At 45.7% G+C, this 17,776-nt stretch overlaps 1 protein-coding gene across 6 annotated transcripts in view; it reads right to left on the reverse strand.

The window, feature by feature from the left end:
- SUFU (SUFU negative regulator of hedgehog signaling) overlaps positions 1–17,039 on the reverse strand; it is a 94,100-nt gene extending 77,061 nt beyond the window's left edge. The window contains exons 1-2 of one of the 6 annotated variants that reach the window (XM_077455305.1): positions 16,656–17,039; positions 7,628–7,762 (exon numbers count right to left, since the gene is read on the reverse strand). In XM_077455305.1, the coding sequence (XP_077311431.1) occupies positions 7,628–7,762; positions 16,656–16,798 (278 nt within the window). In that variant the 5' untranslated portion in view covers positions 16,799–17,039. Of the gene's footprint in view, positions 1–7,627; positions 7,763–7,914; positions 7,937–8,019; positions 8,144–16,655 lie in introns of those variants that run through there. The other 5 variants (XM_077455303.1, XM_077455302.1, XM_077455304.1 and 2 more) reach the window with 5 other exon arrangements.
- Positions 17,040–17,776: the final 737 nt, after the last annotated feature.

Consider the following 17,776-nt stretch of genomic DNA (forward strand, 5'->3'; position numbering starts at 1 on the left):
CCCCTATGTGTTCACCTGGGACCAGAAAACGTCTGAATACACCAAAGGTCAGGGGCGTACTAAGTGGGGGGGCGGGGGTGCGTGCCGCCCCGGGTGCCACACACTGGGGGGGGGGGGTGTCAGGCCAGCGCCCCCCCCCCCTCCGCCCCGCAACTGAAGTGTCAGACAGCGCCGTGCCTCGGGTTCGCAGCCCACACAGAGAGAGCCCGAGGCACTGGCAGTGGGCGGCATTGCAGGGGGGGGGGGTGGGTGGTGTGAGCAGCACCCGAGTGGAGTGACATCAGCTGGCTCAGTGACCCGGCACAATAATCCCCTTCTCTCTCTGTGGTCACGTCGCGCTGTTCTGATCAGTCTTGGGCAGCGGCTGTCACTCACAGCCGAGCAGAGTGAAGCCGCCTCCCCCTCCTCTATGCACAGCACTGTGTAGACAAGGAGGGGGAGGCGGCTTCACTCTGCTCAGCTGTGACAGCCGCTGCCCAAGACTGATCAGAACAGCGCGACGTGAGTCACGTGACCACAGAGAGAAGGGGATTATTGCGCCGGGTCCCGGATCACTGAGCCGACAGGTGACACTTCACTCGGGTGCTGCCCACACCTCCCCCCTGCAATGCCGCTGCCTTGGGCTCGAGGTACACTATGGGTCCTTAGGGGAGGCTGTGCACTGTAGGGGGGTTCTTTACTGTGGTGGGTCCTGCACTGTGGGGGGGGGGTCCTGCACTGTACAAGGGGTCCTGCACTGTACAAGGGGGGGCCTGTACTGTAGGGGAAGATTCGGCACTGTAGGGGAGTCTGTAGGGGAGTCTGCGCTGTAGGGGGAGGGGTCTGTACTGTAGGAGGGTCTGCACTGTAGGGGGGGGGGGGGTCTGCGCTATAGGGTGGAGGGGTCTGTACTGTAGAGGAGGATTCTGTACTGTAGGGGGGTCTACACTGTAGATGGGGGGTCTGCACTGTAGGGGATCTGTGTAACATGCAGAGGGTCCAGAGCTGTGAGGGGCTGTGTAATGTAAAGGGGTGCAGAGGTGCAGGGTGCTGTGTAATGTAAAGGGGTCCAGAGGTACAAGGGCTGTGTAATGTAAAGGGGTCCAGAGGTTCAGGGTGCTGTGTAATGTAAAGGGGTCCAGAGGTTCAGGGTGCTGTGTAATGTAAAGAGATCCATAGGTACAAGGGCTGTGTAATGTAAAGGGGTCCGGAGGTGCAGGCTGCTGTGTAATGTAAAGAGGTCCTTAGGTGCAAGGTGCTGTGTAATGTAAAGGGGTCCAGAGGTGCAGGCTGCTGTGTAATGTAAAGGGGTCCAGAGGTGCAGGCTGCTGTGTAATGTAAAGGGGTCCAGAGGTGCAGGCTGCTGTGTAATGTAAAGGGGTCCAGAGGTGCAGGCTGCTGTGTAATGTAAAGGGGTCCAGAGGTGCAGGCTGCTGTGTAATGTAAAGGGGTCCAGAGGTGCAGGCTGCTGTGTAATGTAAAGGGGTCCAGAGGTGCAGGCTGCTGTGTAATGTAAAGGGGTCCAGAGGTGCAGGCTGCTGTGTAATGTAAAGGGGTCCAGAGGTGCAGGCTGCTGTGTAATGTAAAGGGGTCCAGAGGTGCAGGCTGCTGTGTAATGTAAAGGGGTCCAGAGGTGCAGGCTGCTGTGTAATGTAAAGGGGTCCAGAGGTGCAGGCTGCTGTGTAATGTAAAGGGGTCCAGAGGTGCAGGCTGCTGTGTAATGTAAAGGGGTCCAGAGGTGCAGGCTGCTGTGTAATGTAAAGGGGTCCAGAGGTGCAGGCTGCTGTGTAATGTAAAGGGGTCCAGAGGTGCAGGCTGCTGTGTAATGTAAAGGGGTCCAGAGGTGCAGGCTGCTGTGTAATGTAAAGGGGTCCAGAGGTGCAGGCTGCTGTGTAATGTAAAGGGGTCCAGAGGTGCAGGCTGCTGTGTAATGTAAAGGGGTCCAGAGGTGCAGGCTGCTGTGTAATGTAAAGGGGTCCAGAGGTGTAGGCTGCTGTGTAATGTAAAGAGGTCCTTAGGTGCAAGGTCCTGTGTAATGTAAAGGGGTCCAGAGGTGCAGGGTGCTGTGTAATTTAAAGGGGTCCAGAGGTGCAGTTGTGGAGAGGGGGGGTACACAGTAGTGACAAAAAGATATTGAAGGATGCAGAGGTATGCAGGGGACACGGTGGGTGTTTTTACATTTTATGGTGGGGGGGGGGGGGGGTGCCAGATATAGGATCCGCCCCGGGTGCCAAATGCTCTAGGTACGCCCCTGCCAAAGGTGTCAGAATAAAGACCTAAACAAGCTCTCCGTAGATTTTCCCAGCACTCCTAATGCTACAGTGAAGCCAAAAAAGTAGTCTGCTACCTACCAAAATCCAAATCATCAGAAGACAGGCATCGAATATACATGGGTACCTTAAAAATAGTTTAACACTCTATTCTATGTCCGATCTCTATTCCAACAATGTCATTTTGTTTGCAGAAATCTTCCAACGTTAATACTTGGCAAGGAATACTTAAGGCAATCCAAACATATCATATATTCATGAGATTTCTGGGTATGTTTTTCTCCACCTTATATGCTTCAACATTATTCTTACAATGGTTGAATTGTGCTGTTGCAAATATTACCTATATGAGAAAGGATTTATTTTTTTGTGCCCGAGTAAAAAAAATAAAATAAGAGAAAACAATTCAATGGAGCCCCCGGGGAACCATATCACCAAGTACACCTGTAGTAAGATGACACATTAGAAGCAGACTGCAACTCTGCATTATATACTGCGCTTTCAATAATGTAATGTTTATGATACAGAGCAGCATCTGAGGATTGTCAGGACAGGCTGTTTAAAACAGATACAACTTTTTTCCCTTTGTTGTATTGGAATATAAAAACACAGGAGGGGACATGATGCAATATGCCGCAGGTACATTAATAAGACTGCAAAAGATTCCCCCCCCCCCCCCCCCAAAAAATAAAAAAAAAGGTGGTGTTATCCACACCTAACCAGGAGACACAGACTGCCATAAACACAGCTTTTTTGTTTGTTTGTTTTTTAAATGATGAATCCTTTGTGAAAACAGTTAAAGTGATTGTAAAGGTTTAAAAAAAAAAAAAAAAAAAGCAAACATTTTCTACTTACCAGCTCTGTGCAATAGTTTTGCACAGAGCGCCCCCAATCCACTTCTTCTGGGGTGGCCCGGTAGCGCTCCTGGCCCCTCTTCATCAGGTGCCCCCACAGAGAGCCACCTACCCTGGAGGCACCCGTGCGAGCGTGCTCACAAGTCCCGCTGCTGCGTCCATTGACACAGACAGTAAGACTCTGCGCCTCGCCCCTGGCTCCTGGTGTCCCTGGATTTGATTGACAGCAGTGGGAGCCATTGGCTCCTGATGCCATCAGTCTATCCAATGAGGATCCAAAACAGTGGCTGGAGTCACTGGGCTTGTGCACATTGCTGGAACGATTGGGTTCAGGTAAGAAAAATGTATGCAGATAAAGCCCAGCTGCAGGTATAGGCCACTTAGCCGCTGGGTGTGCTTTCGCCTCGCAGCACTAGGGTCATTCATCTGAATCGCAACCACAGCACTACCTTCCAGGTTTTTGTTCTCACTGTGTGAGTTTCCTCCAGGTACACCAGTTTCCTCCCTCACTCCAAAGACACACTGGTAGGTTAATTGGCTCCTGTCTAAATTGACCCTAGTATGTCTAAGTATGAAAGTGAGAGTTAGGGACCTTAGAATAGTAAGATCCTTGAGGGCAGGGACTGATGTGAATGTTTAATAAATATGTTAAGTGCTGCATAAAATTGCTAGTGTTTTTCTTATTAAGGATGGTGGGCACAATACAAAATACTAACATCTAAATTTGTCTGTATATATTAATTTTCATCAAACAAGATAAAGTAGGGCAAACAGGGACAAAAACGCTAGGGCTCCTGAAGAGCAAGATGTACAGTGATCAGTACATCCCTTGTGTGAAGACCTAGAGTAGCCAATTTATCTCATACAATCCCCAACAGAGCCTCAAACACTATACAAGACTTGGCAAACCGGCAGCTGGATCCGCTGACATGGCTGCATTGCTGCCAACTTGAGGAGAACATGTGCAAGGAGCCCAAACAGTCCAGAAACAACTACAAGGGAGGCCAGATGATAATCAAGCTATGTGATCTGGAAGAGCAGCAAACATAATTTAATAATAGAAGTAAACTTAACTGTACAAGTTTTTAGTTAATATCTCCTAGTATGACCTAAAAAAAGTTTACTGTTCAACTGCATAAATCTGCAACAAATTAAATAATGCTAAAAGGGTTGTTTGGATGGCTACCATGGCTTATTAGTAGACTATTTGAAACATTGTGCAAAAAGCTAAAAATTATACAGGACATAGAATAGCAGTTCCTAAAATGTTTACTTATTGACAAACCAATTACCATCACTTTTTGCTTGTGCTTTGTGAAAACACAAGTAGTGTGCAAATTATAATGTAAAAAAAAAAAAAAAATTATATATATTACTTTTTTTGCAGGTAACAAAAATGTGCATTTACTTTTATTTATTTATTTTGTCTGGCAGCATTGCACCAGCTATCATCAGATCACTAATGCCATGCAGGTCTCCTGCAGACTGTCAGTGTGAGCCATCTACCCCGTAGACACAGACAGAAAGTTTCACACGGACAGGTAGGATCAATGAACAACCACAGCGGACAACAGCACCCTGGTAGTTCATTGACAACTACAAGCCGACAAAGGATGTCGATACTAGTAGTTGAAATTATGTGACTGTGTTGGCAGAGCTCCACACGGCAGCGCCATTTTCCAAAGAGTGACAGCTGGTAGGGGAACTTCTCCCCATAATGCGGTCACAGGAAAAGGAGGGGAATCCACCAGCAGCTGTAGCAGTGGGAACATGTTACATTTTCCACCATAAAAATGGGTGGAACATGTAACATTCCCAACGGTGAGCTTATCCTTTAATCTTAACATTTTTTTAAAAATTAGTGTTCCTATAATTAACATTTTTCAAATGGGCTTGAGTGAAAGAACTAAATAATGAACTAAAATACCAAGACATTAGGAAAGATCCCCCTGATGTCATTGTACAAAATAGTCACAAGGTTTGAGAGGAATATGCACAGTCCAATGAAGAGAGTGCATTACAGGAGCCATGTTTAAGGCCCAAACAAAATTGATAATCTAAGCCCAAAAGTTTTGTTAAGCCTAGTACACACTAGGTTCCCCCCCCCCCCATTCAGCCCAGTGGGAGGAACGGGGGGGGGGGGGGGGGGAACAGAAGATGGGGGAGCCACTGTATTAAGCCGATGTTCATACAACGATCTCCTCTACTCAGCTATTGTGTTCCGACAGGGACCAGTTGGCACTCCCAGCCATTGGCTAAGACTGAGCGCTGATCAGGTGTCGATCGGCAGACCTTTTTTGGGGCACGCCCCTTCGTAATGGACTGGCTGCCATACACACAGGCCAAACGTCATCCAATTTCTATTGAACTGGCCGATGTAGCCCAATAATCGGCCTGTGTGTACGGTCCTTTGGACTGATATGGAGGCTGAAGGGAAATCGCTTCAGTCAAAATTAGATCACTGGTGTAATAAATGACTGCGCTACCAAAATAGGCGGATAGCTGCTAAAACAACAACGTGACAAGTTGTGCAAGGATATATATAAAAAAAGAAGTGCAGCGCTAAGAAGGTTGTGCATGTAAACAAAATACAACACACAATAAGTTGTGTATCATTAATAAGTGAATAAACACTGTTGTATAAATGTGCAAGTAATGACATAAATAAACATACTCAAATGCATATAAATTATAAGTCAACACAATAAATGTGTGTAAAGTAATAAAGTGCTATATTCACCAATAGCCACAATGGACTAGGTGACCCAAAGCAGAATCTAATGAGAAAGAACAAGTCCACAAACATCCGTGTTGGAATGAACTCACAAACATACTATACAAGATTGGATGATGGAAATCAGCAGAGCTCCTCCTTCACTAAACGCTGGAGGAAAATTCTCTTGCAACATCCCTTATAAAGTGAGCAGTCTATTTGCCTTTATTAAAATCAACCCCCATGTCTGTATGATTTTCATCCAAAAACAAGCTAGCAAGTTAGCTTCTGTTTAAACCGCCCATGATGTGGGTCCATAGGACTGTGGTAGGAGCCTTCGATTGCAAGCTCCTTTACAGACAGAACCCCCCCCCCCCCCCCTCACAATTCCCAATAGGGGGGCAATTTTCGAAGTACTGTACTGTATATAGAAAAAAAATTGCACTACTATTAAATGACAATCATAACTAACTGTTCAGAAGAAGAAATACTTGTGTCAGGGCTGCACTCAGCCCTATCTTCTCTGAGCTGGTCGCTTAGCTGTCGGCTAATTGCCAGCTCTCATCTCTCTCCAGTTTTACTCAGCTGCTGTTCATATCCTGCTCATCAGGCCTGCCTACTTAAGCCATCCAGTTGAGAGGGTCTCTACCTTCGCCTTGGTCAACATCACAAGAAACATCTCCTGCTTTCCTGTTTAACCACTTCCCATCCCGCCCATAGTCATATGACGTCCCAGGCTTCCCGGCCGTCTAGGGGGCGCACGCCCCCGCCATGCGGGCCCGGCAGCCGCAATTGCCCGTTAAAGAGGGATTCCACCAAAAAATAAAAATAATATTAAAAGCCAGCAGCTATAAATACTACAGCTGACTTTTAATAAATGGACACTCACCTGTCCCGGGTTCCAGCGATGCCGGCAGCCGAGGCCGATCGATCGCTCGGCCCTCGGCTGCTGCCGCCACCATTCTAGGTGAGGGAATCAGGAAGTGAAGCGCATCGGCTTCACTTCCCGGTTCCCTACTGCACATGCGCGAGTCGCGCAGCGCAATAGGAATTCTCTGCGCTGTCACTGGGACCCGTGTGTGTCCCAGCAGACAGTGCGGCAGGACAGGAAATGGCGTAGACTCCCACGGGAGTCTATGCCCGGAAGTGGGTGTAAATACCTGTCTTTGACAGGTATCTCCACCCCCTCCCCCCTGAAAGGTGCCAATTGTGACACCGGAGGGGGGGGAGGGATCCGATCAGCGGAGGTTCCACTTTAGGGTGGAACCCCGCTTTAACCAAGCTGGACCGTGGATCTGTATGTGTAAACACACAGATTCACGTCCTATCAGGTGAGAGGAGACCGATGGTCCCAAAATGGTATCAAAAAAGTGTCTGATCTGTCTGCCGCAATGTCACAGTCCCGATAAGAAAAAAAAAAAGCGCCGCCATTACTAGTAAAAAAATATAAAATTAATTGATAATATATTTAGCATATATTAAAAATGACAAAACTATGCCCTATTTTGTAGACACTATAACTTTTGCGCAAATATGCGGTTATTGTGTTTTTTTTTTTACCAAAAATATGTAGAAGAATACATATCGCCCTAAATTGAGGGGGGGGGGGGGGGGGAAATGGGCTATTTATCATAGCAAAAAGTAGAAAATATTGTGTTTTTTTCAAACTGGTCGTGCTTCTTTTGTTTATAGCGCAAAAATAAAAAAACGCAGAGGTGATCAAATACCACCAAAAGAAATCTCTATTTGTGGGGAAAAAAAAAAAAACACAGACACACACACACACACACACACACACACACACAACTTACTCATGTACTCTGTTGTCTCCATACAAATCGCTAAGCCCAAAACTGACGTAATGCCAGTGCTCAGGAACACCAAGTGACGAATTGCCAAGGCTTCTGTACATGCTCACATAATCGAGGGGGTCTGGTCCACCCAACCTAAAAGAAAAATAAAGAACAGATCAATTAAAAAAAAATAAAAATAATGTGGCAGGCCACATAACAAATTTTTGTTTCAGGCACGTTGTGGTGCATTAAACAACCCAAATGATGCCCACTTGGAACCCAATGACAAAAGCTCTGTACTTGACCTGCCAGGTTATCCAACCCACAAATTCCACTAGCAGGGCCACCTATACTGTTTCTGCTCTGGGCACCAGGTTTCCCTCCTGGAGTAATGAAAACTGAAATCATACCGACTAATTTTTATTTCATGACATTACAATACCAGTCACGTAAAGGCATCGGCCACCTATGAGTTGTGCTCAGTTCAGGGATAGCAGTGCAACCAATTGTAAACAGTTCCGAAGTGGAAAAAATCCAAACCAGAACTGGATATTACTGGGCACAGTGGCTGGGCAGCTTGCTGGGTTAGAACAGTTTGTAAATGTGTAACAAGGGACTATACATGATTACAGTTAAATGCCTAATCCTGTTCCTGGGCGATCAGACTCAAGAGGCAAAACAAACAAGGTAAACTACAAAGACTATTACACAATTTAAAGAAATAGTTTTGGTTTTCTTATACCTTATTATTGCCTAACAAATGTTAATCTGTAGTGACAAAAGAGAAGAGCACTTACGTTTAAAGCCTTAACGACAGTTGTCACAAATAGAAATTAAACAAGATTATTCCCAACACTTAAATATCTGTCTTTGTCTTTTATAAATGAAGTCACACTTGCAGTACCCTGTGTGAGAAGGACCCCTATATCCACCACCTCCTATTTGGTCTTCCTGCTATTTCAGAGCTGCAGCTTCTGTCAGTGTTTTGGGCTTTCTACAATTCCAGAATGTCAAAAGTCTGTGCCCCCCCCCCCTACCATAGCTCTCTTCTGGCTCTGTCACTACAAGACACAGCATTATTGTAGAGGATAGAAGCATGAACAACAGCACAGAGTGGGGGGACACAAACATTGGACACACCCAGAAGTGCTGAATGCCATAGACACTAATGGAGGATGCTGTGCTGGAATGAAAGGGAAGTAAGATGCATAGGCCACCAGAGAGGAGAGTATAAGGGCTCTTACCCTGCAGGGTATTGTGGATACAATATCAATTTTTAGAGAGTGTCAGTCGTGTGACCAGATATTCAAGTCTGGATGAAATAGATATGACAACTGTCTTAACTTGAATTTAAATGATTTGGGACCGAGAGTCTCTAGGAGCAAATCTACAGAAAGTTAGGAAGATGAAAAGGGATAATTGGTGGCCATATATAGGGTAACAAAGTGTGCACGCGGTCCCTCACTCGGATGATATCTGCAAACACAGTAACTACCTTAGAGCAGTGATCTCCAAACTGCGGCATATTGCTTGCTTTTATCTGGCCCTCTGGGGGGCCCTAGTCCTCTCACTAGCACCAATGATGGCACGCTACTCCTCCCACAGACACCAACGATGGGGGCACCATTCCTCCCACTGATAGCAACAATGGGGCATTATTACTCTGCTTAACACCAATGATGGGGCATTGTTTTCTCCCACTGGCACCAGGGCACTTCTTTCTCCCATTGGCCAGTTTGGCTCCCCTGAAGTTTGAAGGACAGTAAAGTGGACCTTTGTTTAGAAATTGTGGAGACCACTGCCATATGGTGTCATTCACACGATCACCATTGTGGTGCACTGCCCAGTGCTAGGACAAGGAAAACGGCTTTATGTCCTATGGCTTTAATTCATACCAACAGGCTGCATTGGTGTGCAGTGAAAAATAAGACTTCATATTTATGTGCAGTGTGTTCCAACATGCTGTAGCACAAGGTAAATACTATATTTAAATTGAACTGCAGGCAAACAGCTAAATACAGAGCGGAGGAAGGAGGAAATTGTGTAGATTGCCGCACAACGACTGTGGCGATCTTACGCAGTCCAGTTAACATGGTTTCCTATGACACACGTTCTGTATTGCAAATCTGCAAAATGCATAGGTGTGAATCCAGCCTTAAAGACCTTTGTCAACACACAGGAACATCATGAGATAATCTTGGATTTTCAGTTAAGCACGAGTTATATTCCAAGGTCTGGAAGAAATGTATGGCTCTAGTGACTGGTTTTCTGCAATTTACCAGGGTCTTGACTACTTTGTCAGAGAACCCCTGGGTGCTTAGTATCTTTTTTTTTTTCCAGATACCAGGGCATCAAGCTTAAGGAAACCACCTGTGGGTGCGACACTGGACCCTGCGATAAAAAGTCTTGTCTCTTCAGAAGACTCAGTGTCTGTAACAGGGAAAACCATGGCCTCTTGGGCCAAAAAGGGGCTATTAGGATAATATTGGTTTCTTCCAGAAGAAACTTCCGGAATTAGCCTGATTGGTGGGAAGGCATAAAAGAGGCAGAATGGCCACGGATTCGCCAGAGCATCAATCCCTAATGATTGATCCGCTGGGTTCAGAGAAAAGAACTTCTCTGTCTTTCGATTGTTCTGATCTGCAAACAGGTCCGCTTCGGTAAATCCCATCTGTCCTGAGACCCACAAAGATTTTGGGATGAAGGGACCCATTGTCTCAACATACCCCGTAGCAGCTGAGATAATCTGCCAGACAGTTTTGTGTCCCCTTCAGGTGCACTGCTGTAATTGAGGCTAGATTCCCTACTGCCCATGATAAAATCTCCTGGGCATAGATTGAAGTATCCGACTCCTCGTACCTCCCTGTTTGTTGAGGTACGCATCAGTAGTGATATTGTTGGATACAATCTGGATACTGTGACCTCTGATTACCGTCTGAAATGCATGAAAGGCTCTTTGAACCGCTAGAAGCTCTCTATGATTTGATGAAGCTCTTGCTTCCCTTAAGGACCATTCTCCCTGTGCCATTGTGTTGCTGAGATAGGCTCCCCAGGAACTTGCATCCATTGTGATCCTCTGGGATATAGGAATGGACCATGGTAGACTTGTTAGGTGGAGGTGCATCCTCCACCACCACAAGCTTCTTTTTACTCTGGAGGGTAACAAGACCTTTGATGCCAGGGAACTTGCGTCTCTGTCCCAGCTCCTTAGTAGAAACCGCTGTAATGGGCATTGAGGAAATCTTGCCCATGGCACTGCAGGAAAGGAAGAGGTCATCAGACCCACTGCTCTTGAAACTTCTCTCAGCGAGACAGACTGATTGGTCTGTAAGGCTGACATTGTTTGCATCATTCTTGAGACCTTTTCCTGGAGAAAAAAAACTTTTTGGTCCACTGAGCAAAATTCATATCACAGATATGTCACTTTCTGGGCTGAAATTAAGCAAGACTTCTCTTTGTTTATTAACGAGCCTAGAGATTGAAGGAAGTCCTGTACAGTCTGGAGATCCGCTAATAACTTTTGGTATGACTCCGCCACCAGTAGGAGGTTGTCCAGGTAAGGGATAATTAATAACCTGCTACTTTGTATCCTCTTTCAAATACGTAGCTTCCCAGGGGGATTGCGATAATAATCGTGTGTATATATAAAGCCCCACTGCTTCTGAACTGGCCCTGAGACATTGTTTCCGGTTCAGAACCTCCAGGCAGTGAGGTAGTGTAGACATGAGCAACACATCAAATTAATGATATTTAAAAAGGAAATTCTACTGCAAGTGCTTTTGTTCATGAACTGAAAATTGTACGAGAGGTGGTACTACTACTCCAAGACAAGATTTAGATGTATGTCTAAACCTGCTGCTCCTCTCAAAAGTGATACGCCTTTGGATCCCTTTTCAGGGGTAATTGAGGTGCAGTGAGATGGGGACATGACTCCTCACCACCTGTTTTAACCCCAATTTTTCCAAACAAATGCACCGCAACTGCATGCATTGCACACAGTTGCAGGGTGTTTGTGGTGCTTCTCGATTCACTTACCCGCTGATATTTAGCAGTATTCTGGATAGTTTTTGCTGCTGATGCAAAGCATTGTGACTAGGTTTGCACCGATACTGAGTATTTGCACAAGTATCGGTACCCGAAACCGATACTTTCTGGCTCGGTTCTTTGAGCTGTCAGTGGGTCTTCCCAGTGTTAAAGAAGTCCGGTAATTGGAGCTGTAAAATTGTTTATTACCAACATTGCTCAGCCCTGAAACACTAAAATAAAAAGAAACATTGTTTCTTTTTGTATATTTCCGTTTCTTCATCTGCAAATCAAAAAGGGATGAACAAATGTTCCTTGTTTAACCACTTAATAACCCTCAATTTACTCCCTATTCTCTTCCATTTAATTATTTTTCAGTTTTTTTCCCCCTTTGTTCACGTCTATTTTATAAATGATAAACAACTAAAAAACTTTTTTTGTTTGCTTTGTTAGTAAATATTTCTACACATATATTTATACATTTCACAATGAAAAAGCGCAAAATAAATAATAATAAAAAAAAAAAAAAAAATGTATTTGTACCATTGCTAACAGCTGAAGTTAAAACAAAAAACAGTTGCGGTAGGCATCGGAAAATACAAAAAAAAAAAAAAAATAAAGTAATCCGCACTTGTACTCATTGTAAAATAATTGGTATCGGTGCATCCCTAATTGTGACTGTGCCATTTAAAAACACCCGTTTGCTGCCACTGGAGATTAAACAAGGGGCTGTTGTGCTAAAATGCAACTCCACTGCACAATTTTAACATCCCTAAACAAGGCCTTACTCAACTTTATATGCAAGCACACACAGACAGCCAATCACGGTAACCTGCAGCACAGCACTTATTTGTGCAGCTACAATATGGCAGCATAGAGAGTTCATCTTCCTTCTTATCTCTTAGACCAGCAGCGTCCCAGAGTTGTGCACTCAAGTTATTAGTACAACACTGGACTTATTCTATCAAATAGAACTGACCAACTGACTAATAAGCATCCAACTTGTTCTCTGACCGTGTGTTGCCTAAGCTTTCATCCACACTGTTTTGTGGTAGCAAGTCATGATGCAGAGCTGCAGTGCAAAGAATTGAATGGAGTGTAACTTTGTATAAAATCTATAAAGTTAAACAAAATAAAATGTAAATACTGTAGTTCAATGCAGGGAAACCCTGCCTCCCCTGCAAAACAAACCTCAGTCTGCACACAATAAAAGCATTTTTTTTTTTTTGTTGCTGCAGATATCTTCTCACTTCTATCTGGTAAAATGTTGTCAGCAGGGCAGGAGGGAAAGATCTCTAATGGAGCTCCAGATAGCGGTATAAACCGTCAGGTGGCTCTTCCTAAGCCCAAAAAAAGAAACACAAACACAAAACAATCAACCCATACATTTGGCTGGGTATACACTTTAAAGCGGGGTACCACCCTAAAGTGGAACTTCCACTCATCAGAACCCTCCCCCCCTCCGGTGTCACAGTTGGCACCTTTCAGGGGGTAGTGGGGTGCAGATACCTGTCTAAGACAGGTATTTGCACCCACTTCTGGGCATCTATGCCTCTTCCTGTCCCGGTGCGCTGTCTACTGGGACACACACGGGTCCCAGAGACAGCGTGGACCATTCCTATTGCGCTGCGTGACTCGCGCATGCGCAGTCGGGAACCGGGAAGTGAAGCCGCAACGCTTCACTTCCTGATTCCCTAATCTCGAATGGCGGCGGCAGCAGCCGAGCGATCGATTGGCCTCGGCTGCCGACATGGCTGGATCCTGGGACAGGTGAGTGTCCATTTATTAAAAGTAAGCAGCTGCAGTATTTGTAGCTGCTGGCTTTTAATCATTTTTTTTACAGTGAAATCCCTCTTTAAAGTGGAGTTTTACCCGCCCAAAAAAAAAAAAAAATTTGTCATTAATGTGCTTGGGGGGAAAAAACAAAAACAAAAAACACATGTGGAAAAATGTATTTATTTTACTTACTTTATAATGCCTGTTGCTATGTGGTCCCTCGTAGTCTGCCTCCTTCAGCGCCTGGGCTCCTGACGTCACTTTCCTCGGCGCAGCAAGGGAGATCGCCTCCCTGTCAATCATCTGGGAGACGTGGCAGGTCAAGGCGCGCGGCTCGCGCATGCGCAGCGTGTCTGGCTGTGAAGCCTCAGCCGGGCACCCACAGGTAAAATGCCGGTGCTGCCAAGCGGAGGGGGAGATGAGCGGGGCTTTGATCCCCCGCATCGCTGAACCTTGGGACAGGTAAGTGCCCAATTATTAAAAGTCAGCAGCTGCAGTATTTGTAGCTGCTAACTTTTTATTTATTTTTTTAATTTTTTTAAAGGTAAACACTGCTTTAAAGTCCAATTCCTTTTGTTGTGCAGCAGTGATGATTTTTTACATGCATCAGCACATTGCCATGTCATTGATTTCTAGTAGGCACTAAGGGAACGAAAATGCTTTGCAGAACATCATAAGGGCCAATTCACAATGGCTGCAAAGTAAAGTAGTCTATAGATGATTCAATTTTCTTCCAACACCTTCCACCAAAATCTCTTAATTCCCCCATCATCGCTGACTCCCACATCGCTATTGTGTTCTGCCAGCAGGTGGCGCAGGGAGCCTTCCCAGCCAACAGAACACAATGATTATTGCTAGCAGCCACAGCCGCCGCCAGCATGCAAAAAGGGATAAATCAATGGATCGACTTGGGTACAATTAGTCAATTAGTCTACCCAAAGAGGTAGAGGTCTTGGTCGGTCCCTGATGAACGGCCAAACTTCAATCCATGTATGGCTGGCTTAAAAACTATGTTTTATTTAGAAGAGAAAGGAAAGAATGTCAGATTTTTATTCCTGTCCGAGTCCCTAAAGTGGAAATTCCTTAACTTCCCATCTGTTAAAAAGTCAGCAGGACAGGAATTTATTTAGGGAAATGTTATTGTCATCACAAAAACAGGTTGTTAACGAGAGGAATAAAATAAGGTAAAGAGACTAAGCAGATGCAGCATCAGTTCAGTACAGTCATGCCTGCCGCAAACCAGGTGCAAGCCCAGCTTGTCACTGACTGTCTATAGCAGGGTTTCTCAACCAGGGTTCCTCCAGCGGTTACACATGTCTGCTAACATCCAATCTGCCCCGATCCGATCAATACAGACGGGTGCAAACCGTATTTTTCATCCGTCTGGCGGATCGGATGAAAACGGACAGGCGGTCTGTAATCATCCAATCCCCCCATAGGGGAAGAGCAGAGCTCTGACAGGTCCATCCCTACACAGAGTACAGAGGCGTACTTGTCATCCACTGGCTTAGCGGGGATCACCGTTGAGCAAGCGGAGAAGTAAAAACGGATCCGTAGGTCTGAAAGGGGCCTTAAGAAGAAATAAAAAAAAAATCCTTTCCCAGGAAACAATAATAAAAGCAAGACAAAGAAAAGTAGATATGTAAATAGTGAATGAACATGCATTACCCGTAACATGTTTTTTAATACTGAGTAGCTGAGTTTGAGAAGTACACAGGGATGGATGCACAGATCCAAAACACACAGTCTGTGCATCCAGGCCATACACCCCTCTCTGAGTCCAAACAGCCGATGTGTGTCCATTCATATGGACTGCATGCACACAGCTCAGTGCTAAGACAGAAAAGTACACAAAGGGCTCTTTAATCTGTACAGGGCTCAGTGTGTGAGAATGAGCCCTAAACATAAAAGTGTGAAGATAAATATTATTAAAACACCAAATTTGTTCAATAAGAACCACAGATAACAAGCAGCAAGACGCTCAATAAGATTATGTTATCAATCTCAAATTGCAATGATTTCCAGAAAAGAAAGAACACTGACAGCAGCAATGATTGCGGGGGGTGCGGTCAGTCTCACAGCACGAGGGAAGAAGCTGCTCCTTGGGTTGTAGACCTGATGTGGTGTAACCACCGATCTGACAGACAGTCCATGAGCAGCATGGGAAGTGTCTTCCGTGATACTGAGGGCCATCTTTATACACCTTTCAAAATCAGATTAATAAACCCTTGTCAAAAAAATGTTTTTGGCTTAACATGCACTTTATCTGAATAGGCTGCCAATACATACACAAAAAAATAACGTCCATTTCTTCTGAGGCAGCACATCACAGCGCATGTCACTGTGCATCGCAGTGTCACTGCGTTGTCCTCAGCCTCAATAGGGGCTCCCAGCTATGGTGTGGGGGGCCTCAGCCACTATGGGGGTGCCCATTTACATTGTCAGTTTAATATTCCGTCACTATGGGGGTCTCTGGTTAGTGTGGGATCCACAGTCATTATGGGGGTTCAGTTACAATGCAGGTCCCTAATAACTGTTGGGTCACCAGTTCAATCCAGTCAGTGTGTGTGGTCTCCAGTCACTATGGAGGGGGTTCCCAGTTACAGCGGAAGGAGGGGGGTGGATCCAGTCACTATGAAGTGGGTTCCCAGTTACAGCGGGGAGGAGGGGGGGGGGGGGGTCTAATCGCTATGGGGGGGGGGATTCCCAGTTACAGCGGGAGGAGAGGGAGTCCAGTTGCTATGAAGTGGGCTCCCAGTTACAGCGGGAGGAGGGGGGGGTCCAGTCACTACTGGGGGGGGGTTCCCAGTAACAGCTGGAGGAGGGGGGGTCCAGTCGCTATGGGGGGTTCCCAGTTACAGCGGGAGGAGGGGGTCCAGTCGCTATGGGGGGCGTTCCCAGTAACTGCGGGAGGGGGGGTCCAGTCACTACTGTGGGGGGGTTCCCAGTTACAGCAGGAGAGGGGTCCGGTCGCTATGGGGGGTCCCAGTTAGAGCGGGAGGGGGGTCCAGTCACTACAGGGGGTCCCCAGTAACAATGTTTGTCAGGACAGAATATGAACTCTCCTGTAAGATGAGCAAAGTTGCCTCTATAGCCGTAAGGTGAGGACTGTAGTGGGTGTAGTGAGCAGTATGAATGGTCCCGGGAAGGCCATGGTATACATATATATATATATATATATATATACACACATACATACAAACAAACAAACAACCAACCAACAGATAGGAGTATAGTGTGGCCTTACCAGTACTTGACTATAGCGGTGACTTGGAGGGGGTTGGGCTGCTCCGGGTACAGCCTCCGACACTCGCCGTAGATGGCATGCAACCCCGGGGGGAAGATGGACGGGAAGGCCTGGGGTCCGCTGCTAGGCCTCATCTCTTCCATGCCCTCCGCACACTCGCAGCGCTCACACACTCCGCGGACACCGCGGCCGCCTCTGTTGAGAAAACTCCGCTCCTCCTCACACTGAGCCGTCGGGGCGCCCCCTCCTCCTCCCTCCTTCCCGGCAGCCTCTGGGGGAATTCTCTGGAGAAGCGGCCACACAGATCGCTGCTGGAGTGGAGACTGGTGGTCTAGCAGACAATTCCCATTGGCTGCTGAGCCAACCCATGCATGATGCTTGGAACTACAGTCTTCGTCTTCCAGCAACTCAGTGGCTAGTATCACACCCAATCAGCGTATAGATAAAAGATGTCGCCAGTAATGAGGCTCCGCCATATTGTTGGTTTGATATATTTAGGATTTTTTTTGCTGTATATTGATGGCTAGTTTCCTCGTCCTCTAGTCTTTTTGTTATGGATAAAACATGATATAAAAGAAGTACAATAACAAGAATTGCTAACTAAATTTCAATGTGGGAAAATAACTCTGGGCTACATGATGTACATAGTTGCCAACATTTAAAAAAATCTTTCCAGGCACACTTATTTTCCCGCTGTGGAGTCAGCAAACTATTGTGGGTAGAGATTTACTTTAATTATGGATGTGGCGTTCATTTTAAATGGGTGGCATATCGTGAACCTAATTCCATACTTTAATTAACCATTCGCTTACTGGGCACTTATACCCCAGACCGATCTTCAGCTTTCAGCGCTGTCACACTTTGAATGACAATTGCGCCGTCATGCTACACTGTACGCAAAATCAAATGTTTAATCTTTTATTTCACAAAAATTGAGCTTTTTTTCGGGGGTTTTTAATCACCATTTGGGTTTTTATTTTTTACTAAACAAACAAAAAAAGAAAACATTTTTGAAAAAAAAAAAAGTTTCATAGTTTGTTATAAAATTTTGAAAACAGGTAATTTTTCTCCTTCATTGATATTCGCTGATAAGGCTGCACTGATGGGCACAGATTAGGAGA

This window comes from Lithobates pipiens, unplaced genomic scaffold (genome assembly GCF_037356315.1).
Source record: "Lithobates pipiens isolate NorthernLeopardFrog02 unplaced genomic scaffold, aLitPip1_a1.2 Scaffold_25, whole genome shotgun sequence".
NCBI classification, from domain to species: Eukaryota; Metazoa; Chordata; class Amphibia; order Anura; family Ranidae; genus Lithobates; species Lithobates pipiens.